Source organism: Asparagus officinalis, chromosome 1 (assembly GCF_001876935.1).
Source record: "Asparagus officinalis chromosome 1, Aspof.V1, whole genome shotgun sequence".
NCBI classification, from domain to species: Eukaryota; Viridiplantae; Streptophyta; class Magnoliopsida; order Asparagales; family Asparagaceae; genus Asparagus; species Asparagus officinalis.
In genome coordinates, this window is record NC_033794.1 from 26,032,132 (window position 1) to 26,040,962 (window position 8,831).

General features: G+C 35.9%; 1 protein-coding gene and 1 long non-coding RNA gene across 3 annotated transcripts in view; one reads left to right on the forward strand and one right to left on the reverse strand.

Moving 5' to 3' along the window:
• Nucleotides 1-8,831, forward strand: part of LOC109821762 — a 40,968-nt gene that overhangs the window by 26,825 nt on the left and 5,312 nt on the right. Inside the window, exon 2 of the long non-coding RNA XR_002241983.1 lies at nt 7,915-7,970. This is a non-coding gene — a long non-coding RNA (uncharacterized LOC109821762). The remainder of the gene's footprint in view (nt 1-7,914; nt 7,971-8,831) is intronic.
• The window catches only part of LOC109821749 (histidine kinase 1), a 20,500-nt gene continuing 13,799 nt past the window's right edge, over nt 2,131-8,831 (reverse strand). For both annotated transcript variants that reach the window (XM_020387912.1, XM_020387920.1), the window contains exons 8-13: nt 6,839-7,027; nt 6,696-6,765; nt 6,573-6,615; nt 5,555-5,695; nt 3,424-4,887; nt 2,131-2,597 (exon numbers count right to left, since the gene is read on the reverse strand). In XM_020387912.1, coding sequence (XP_020243501.1) covers nt 2,382-2,597; nt 3,424-4,887; nt 5,555-5,695; nt 6,573-6,615; nt 6,696-6,765; nt 6,839-7,027 — 2,123 coding nt within the window. In that variant the 3' untranslated portion in view covers nt 2,131-2,381. The remainder of the gene's footprint in view (nt 2,598-3,423; nt 4,888-5,554; nt 5,696-6,572; nt 6,616-6,695; nt 6,766-6,838; nt 7,028-8,831) is intronic.

Consider the following 8,831-nt stretch of genomic DNA (forward strand, 5'->3'; position numbering starts at 1 on the left):
TCTTCTAAAATTCCGTACCGAAAGTGATAAGAATTCCGGAATAATCCAATTGGCCTCCTGAAATTAGATTCTTTGTCATCTCTGGAACATGCCTCACATTTGCTGATGTATGCTTCTTTCATTCGTTTGCTTTATGACAACATCACCAATGCCCGTGATTTTACAAGCCTGATTGTTCTCAAGATAGACAAATTTATCATCAACATGTCTATGAGTAGAAAAACATGATCGATCCAGACATATATGAAAAGGAGCACCGGAGTCCAAAGCCAAAGTGTCCGCACAAGAGGATTTCGTACATTCAAGACTTAATATAACTTCTCAATCTCCTACCAGACGGTGTTACCTCACTATGACATTCAACACTTAATATGACTTCACAATCTCTTCCGAGACAGTATTTATCTCACTACGACATTTAACACTTAATATGACTTCAAAATCTCCTTCAGAGACGGTATTTACCTCACCATTACCATATTTGTCTTTGCCTTTTTGTAACTGTTTGTCCTTTAATTGCCAACATTCATTTCCTGTTTGACCCGGCTTCTTGCAATGCCAGCAAATAGGCTTCTAGCCTTGTGACTTTGACTTCTCTTTGCTTTGAGACGTCCCCTTTGTACTAGAAGAATGGCCTCAAATCAATGACCGCCTCCATCTTCTAATGCTATTTCTTGTCTCAAGCCACTAGACAATTGATTTGTACTTTGTAGCCTTCTGAGTTTCCTCATTCAACAATGAACAACGACATCATTCAACTTATGAACTTGCTTCCCATGGTATTAGCCATGTTAGTAATAAGCGTATCCCAACTTAAAGGTAATGAACTCAGGAGGAGTAAGCATAGAACTTCTTTATCGAGGTTGATCTTGAGAGACTTCAATTATGCCGATATTAAATTGAACTCACTATTATGCTTTTGAATGGGAGAACCATCATGCATCTTCAAGAGAGTCTCTTCATAGCATGCATCTTGTTCACACCTGAAGGTTGCTCAAAAGATGACTCCAATCTCTCTCATAATTACAACGTTGTCTTGCGTTGATAATCATCAAATAGAATAGATAGTGAATTACAAGTCTGATCGCCACCAAACACCTCCTATCAAGTGCTTGTTATTCATGGTCTTCTATTCTAATCGGTTATGCTGATTTGCCTTGGAGAGGTAGATCCAGGACCTTAAAACCTAGAATATCCTCCATCATTATCTTCCATGCTACGCAATTTCCCTCATTTAGCTTCTCAAACTCCATTGCCTTTTCCATTTCCCACACAACACAAAAGAGAGAAAAAAATCTCTTTCAACCGATTCCACAAGCACCTTCTGTGCTTCTTGCTCAAACAATACCAAAGAGATCAGAAACCTCGTTCAAGCAATTTCACAAACATATTGTGTGTACATCGCTCTGATATCAATTGTTGGGAAGCATGGTGGGTTTAAGGATTCAAGATCAAGCGTTCACATAAAGAGGGCAATAACAAGTACAACCAACAACGGTAATGGTACAAAATTTGCGTGGTTTGTCTAAACACAAGCCTACATCCATGGGAGAGGAACGTCATATTGATTCTTTCACTATAAATGGGAGATTACAAGTACAAGATATTTCACCTCCAATAGGAGAATACAAAAACTTAAAGAATCTCACAAATTGTCTTTAAGTTGCGAAAATGCGCTCTACACCTCAAGAGAATGCTCCTCTCCTCCAACCTCCAACATGCTTCAAGAAACCCTAGAAATGTCTTTTCTCCAAGCCTCTCTAACCCACTTCATCCCTTTGGTAAAGGGCCCTCAACATATGACAACCATCAGATCAAAAACTAATCCAATGGCTTATATTATACGTGAGCTAGTGGCTACTACGAATGGGTCCATGGTTGACTTCACCAGTCCACTCAAACCCAAATTCAACATTGAGTATTATAGTTATATGGTGTATTAGATAAAAGCATATAACTAATCTATAGCTTTCATGAACTTAATGAATCTTTTTGGGTGACTGCTTCGAGAGCTCTCAACCTGGCATTAACAGAAAGTACTGAATAGTACAGAAACTTTTGTTGCATTAACTAATACGTTGACTGTAACTACTGAAATTGAAGCATAAAAAACAATGTGTGAGTTTCATATTTGCATGCTTTGAATGTGTTTGATATTACTATACCCACAGAAAGTAATTACATGTTGGATAAGCATACGACATTTTGTAATGCCATTTCTCAATATTCATACACAATATAGCCTAATGATATTATCTGTATCAATCTGCCCAAGCTTTTTGATTGATTCGTCTATGAAAACATAATATACCACCAAAGTCTGATATATAGAAAGACAACTGACTATGATATTATACAATTCCTCTAATACAGAAAAAACGTTAACCATTTCTCTGGGTGAGGCCAAGAATGGTGGATACCATCAAGTTGCAGTCAATCGGTTTGGTTAGATATGCATCCATCCCAACTTCCAAGCATTTGGCTTCATCAGATGACATTGCATGTGCTGTCACTGCTACTATTGGGATATGCGAGCCAGTTCCTTCTTCGAGTTTTCTGATTGCTTTTGTTGCTTCATAACCATCAAGCTTTGGCATCTGCAGAGCAAGAGTTTGAAAATAATATTATACACTGATACCAAGATAGTCAGCATATTAAGTCCTAACAAATTGAAACATAAAAGTGAATATTAGCCATCTTGTGTAGTCCCTTTCACTGTGATTTTTCCCACCTTTAATTCTATGATATGTGAAAAATAAGGGTAGCATCAGTAGTAAATATATGTTGGATCCTCTTGCGTTTCCATCTTTTACATGCTGCCCATCTTAAGAAGTTGGAAGACTGGTAATGACAAGTTTGAGCTGTCTCCTTATTTTTTAAAAGATTCAGATCTAATGAGAACAAGCTGGCAAATGACTCTTTGGTAAAATGCTGATGTATATACTTACTGTACTTCGTATCCTTTCTGACCTGGAATCACTTAGCTTATGGGTGTTGGATCATGTGTGGTTCACTGGCTGTGGTTAAAAATCTGTAAGAGAAGTGCCGAAACTAGGTGCAAATGAAAGTTAAAACTTACATTAAATACTATGTTTTTCTGTCTATACCCTATTAGTAAATAAACAAACAAATCACTCCAATAAGTAAAAAAGATAAATCCGTGAAATTGCAGAAAAGAGATAATTATCAGAAGAATAAAAGACAAATGGGATTGCAACGAATGAAATAGCTAAAAGATACTACAACGCAACAAACAGAGACAGCAAAGCCTCTCCATTGTTTAGATCTTTAAGGGGCTGCCTCTGCCTATTAAATTAGCAATCATCATTGTATCAACTAACTAGAAGATATATGCTAGATATTAACATGAAAATATAATTCTGAAAATGATTTTGAAATTAGACTTCTTTTGCTAATTCTTACCTGGCAATCCATTAGAACCAGATCAAATGGTTGATCTTGTTGGGGTTGTTTCGTTGCTGGTGTTTTTCCTTCTTGGTGAAATAAAAATTGTCTTCTGCCATCTTCTGCACAAAGCATGCATTTCAGAACATCTACTGCCTGCTTTCCATCTCCGACAACCACTACCGTGGCTCCCACCTTTTCCAGCATGGCTGTAGCAACTCGCTGTAAGATTAGATTATCTTCTGCAAGCAGGATATACAAGTCATCAAGAGCCCCTTGGTTAAGAGCCACCTTACTTGAAACTTTGTTTTGTTCCCGGTTAGTACTGTCATAATCATCTAGGTTATTATTTCTGTCTACAACTTTCATTAGCCTTTCCAAACTACATTCTTTTTTTACTTGTTCTGAACGTCGGATGCCTGATGTAGACTCATGTTTTTCCTCTGCCAGCTTAACTGAGTTCTCTTTGTTAAGTAAAGTGGAGCTGGAATGGTATTGGTTAAGTTCCTCAGCCCTATTTTCTTTCCCAGGCTGCAACTGATTTACCTCAATTATGGTATCATTAATTTTCTTTGAGGATCCAATTGCCAAAGGTTGCTGAAAATCCTGTAATTTTTCTGCCTTAACTATCATCGTGTCTTGTTTAATTACCTTATGTCCATAGCTTTTTGACGGGTCTGTATTATTGATTCCACAATTGAGAGCATCTGGTAGCTTTGATACAGTTCCTGTCAGTGAAAGATGAGGGTTTGGGAGAATGTCAGTCACAGTGACTTCATGAGTTGACTCGTTTACTGAATATGGGATCTGGCGACAGGAATAATGAGATACTGAGCTTTTTTCTCTAGTTCTTTCTCCAAAACTGACTTCACTGCTTCGGGAGTGGTAATTTTCAACATCAGAAGACTCATCTGAACTGATATCTTCAAAGTGAAGGGGTTCTATTTCATGCAACTCGTGTAGACCCTCTGGCATTCCCTGAGCCCCACATCTTTGATTTTCTGGACTCTCCTCTTTGATGACAGTCTCCAGGATCTGTATCATTTTTGTTTTATATAATGGCTTATTAGCCATTATATAGTGCCCTCTTCTTCGCAACTCCACTTTAATAGAATTAGAGGTATCATGACTCAGTATCCATGCAAATTTTGCTTTTTCACGATATCGATCAAGAAAAATCAGCTGTTCACTCCATATGTTTGTGCTCTGATCTAGTAGACTTGTGTCAACAACAATAACAATGCTTGAACAGTTCATGTTTTGATCTTTGGTTTGGTTGGGGGCAGCTTTAACTTTGTTAAACTTTAAAGATGTTGAGCACTCTTCAATTCCACCCTCAACAGTAGTATCTCCCTTAAAAATTTGTTGAAGAATTTGTGTCAGTCCATTCCATTCAGATGCTTCCCATGTGAATATTCCATTTGTCTTTAACCACTGTGATGTTATGAATCTGCCTTTGCTGCCTTTTAGTGCTAGTAACACCTGCACATGCAATTCTAGTTATTACCACCAAATAGTAAAAGTAGATTAAAGTAGCCTAACAATTCACTTAGCATGCATATATTGGATTTTAGGCCTCTCTTGCTTGACTTTAAGTACACTACATACAAGAGACTGAGATTGTATAAATACTCACTATCATATGTTTAAAGTAGATGGACAGGCACAGTCATCCCGTAGAAAAGTTAACAGCTATCTTGTGTCTAGAATTTGCTTGTCATTTCTGCCTTAAATATTGACCCAAACCAAGTATATGCATAAAGAAAACGTAATATCTTATGACTTGCATCTGTTTGCTTACTGCTAATTGATTATATCCCTTGCAGTTAGCTTTCTAGCTTTATAGAGAAATGGTGGTAATAGAAAGTACAATACTAAAACCAACACTCAAAGCATGTCAGTCAAGCTATCGTACTAACAACACAAAGCACAGATGAGTGTATTCTGAGTTTGGTGTTTTTCGCCAGTTGAAATGATTAAGATTATATCCTAGTTTCCTTTGTCCAGAAGCTATGGATGAGTTATATCTTTCTTTTTCTCCCAATTATTTTCAAGAATATGCTGCAGTAAATAAAGCAACTTAAATAAGTAAATTCATTTACACTAGAAGGAGAGTTAAGGCTCTGGAAATACAATCAGCTTCACTCACCATTACATTGTATTTGCTGAATTCTGCTTGGAAGTGTTTCTCTGTGCCACCCTCAGACATTCCAAGAACCAAGTATAGTTGCATCAAAGTCCCTGGTCCATCCTTTCTAGTAACTTTTATTTCTCCTCCCATCTTGTTGATCTAGGATTATTCACAATGTGTAAAATGTTAATATTTTGTAAGAAATGATTACATGATTTTAAACGACCAACCATATAACCATTTGTGTCCTGCATGGAGAAGAGGGTCATTTCATATCTTAGACATGGAAGTCATAATTCTCTTCAGCACACTTTAGATAAACAAGAAAGTATTTTCCTGACTAGCAGTAATTGGTCATTGTCATTATAGGCAGTCTAAAATTTGGAACACCTATCAACTGGAACTTCTAGTTAATACAAATTCATTTATCCAAGTGCAAATTTCCTCTATTTCCCTAGACTTCATTCTAGTGACTTTTAAATATTTCCTGGCCAATTTTGTAAGTAAAGGTTATTACCTATTCCTGAAGTCTCTAATATAGAAAACTTTCCTTATTAGTATATTGTACTGACAATTCATGTTCTGGCCTCAATGATTGGCAAAAAAGTATCTAAACAGTATTGCAAAGAGTTGAGATTACAGTTGTGCTTACATAGCCTAACAATGAAACTTTTCAGTCTACTTTTTGCACAAAAATTGAAGATTCAATGTGGCATACCTCTGTTAATGGAAAGCGTCTCTTAAGCATGTGAACTTCAAGAATCCTATTTAATTTGGGAAAATACTCAAGTGTTGACCTTTCGTCGTATATCAATTTATTCTGTTTATTATGAATGCATTTTAAAATGAAAAGAGTACGACTTCAATTTATTTTAGTTGGACAGCTGTGTGATGCTTCTGCATCATTTATCGTATTTGCTTAAAAACATGTAATGACAATTTTCTTATCATAATTATGGAAGTTCTACAGTTCCAAAAATTAATTAATGATGACATGAAAACAGTTGATTCAAATAATACAAGTACTACGACTCACCAAATTTCGCACAATGCATAAGCCAAGTCCAGTGCCTCCATGCCTACAAAGTTGCACAGACTAATTATGCTCTTTAATGCAGTCAGAACAGTGAACAAGTAATATATCAAATAATTTTCTTACTTTCGTGTTGTTGATGGATCAGCCTGCTCAAAACTTTCAAATACAGAATCCCATTTACTAGGATCAATCCCTAAACACATATAAGAAGTTAGCTGCCTTTTACGTAGAAATGATACGATGAGGATATGAACCAAATGGCTTACCACAGCCTGTATCTTCTACTTCAAACCAAAGAGTTATTCTATTGTCTTTCCTGCGTTTTCTTTCATCACTCTCAGCTAGCCCAGACTTTCTTATGAGTGGGTACTGCATCATAAGTTGATTGTCAGGCCGATTAAGTCCAGTGAAATCTTCAAAGCTTTCACACCATCCACGCAAGATAACATGACCCTCTGAAATCATCAACAAAATATTGTTGAAAACTTCATTTACCTTGGTGAAAATTTTTAGTTACTATCTGTTATATGTGGATTTTTTTTAATGAATTGCTCTTTCAGATATAGAAACACTTAGTCATTCTCATGGCTGTAATTGCATAGCTCTTTTGCTGTGAGAGGAGAACTTTACATTCTCTTATTCACCTCCACATGAATTTGGTAACTTTAGATGTGATTTTTTCCAATCCTATTTGATGGAGATAGGCAACCCTTTTTAATTAAATAACTTTCCGGATTGTTGTTGCAATAGTAATCTGAAGATCATTATCCCTGAATGCTATTATTTTGTTGGGGTTGCACAAAGCCCTGATCCTGCCAAACAGGTGCCTTGAATCAGGAATGAAACCCACTCCATTGAACTTTTAGAATGGAGATTTAGGGGAAATTTCTTTAGATGATTTACTTCATATCTCTCGAGCAAAGTTCCTTTGCTATTCTGCAAGACATTCTAGATATCCAATCTTCCTTATGTTAGGACAGATTTTGTTGGTTATTAGACTCTATTTTTTGTTTATATATCCTGGTTGATATTTATAAATTATGAACAATATTAAAAAGAGCATTCAGGAAGAAGTGTTGCTTGGCCTACCTGGCCTGGTGGTTAATACCCTTTTTAGTCCATTGTTGGGTGCTAATTTTCAGTTTTGATGGTATCAGAAATATTGTTATATGGCTTTCCTACTTTGCTAGCATTTCGTTTTTTCCTCCTAAATTTGTTGCGTTTCATATTTGTATCTCTTCTTAATATCCATTCATGTATGTCACCTGTGTAGCACGGTGGCTCTATTCTTAATAAATTACATGAAAATTCTTATTTAGTGTATTATTTCTTCTTCTTGTAGCTCAACCTTGGCTTATGTTAATATTGGCTGAAAAGCAAGTGCCACTGTACGGCTGGGTAAGTCCTCCTTGCAACGTTTTCAGGATCAATTTTCTCAGTATTTTAATTAATAAGGAACATGCTATTTCATTTATATAGCAAAACTGGCCTATTTAACTGAATTTACATGATTTTGACGGGACTATTGGTTCTTGCTACTTATTAGGAATGCTTGGAGAGGCTCCATGCAGGATCCTTGACATCTTTCCTCATCTGTTGCATGATTAGTTCTCGAATGATATATTATTTTATGTATTCTTGAGGGCAGTTCTCTGTAGAATGATGTCGACCATATATTTATTTTCCATTTGGATAGCTTTGCTTTCAACATTGACCATATGCTTAGGCTCAACGTTTCTTTAGTTTTGTTAATCTTTATATAAATTGTGCTCCTTTCTTGTGTTCGTCTATCACTTCTTTTCTTTATATTCTTGAGGTAACTCATAATTCACCATCATGCAAGATTGCATACATCATTCAGCAGTTGATATTTTTTTGCAATTTAAGATGTTTTCCATTTGACATGATATCTTTATTTCAATGATCCGATTATTGATGGTAATAAAGAGATTATAAAAGAATTGTGGGTTCAATTTTTTAATTAGTCTTCAACAAATCAGATGCTTCTTCCTGTTTTTAATGGTTTATTTGTTTATTTGATTTAGTGAAATAAACACTTCTTAGCTGCAGTCATGTAGATTGCATGAATGATTAAAAAAAGGACAAATTTTCAAAACAGTTCTAATTGGACATTTAAGCCCTAAAACCAACCTATTTGGAATTTATTTGTAAAAACCGACCTGACCAGGTCGGTTTTTGCAAAAAAAATTTCCCAAACTTCACGGAAGTTCAACTCCCGTGAAGTTTAGCAGCTTTTTT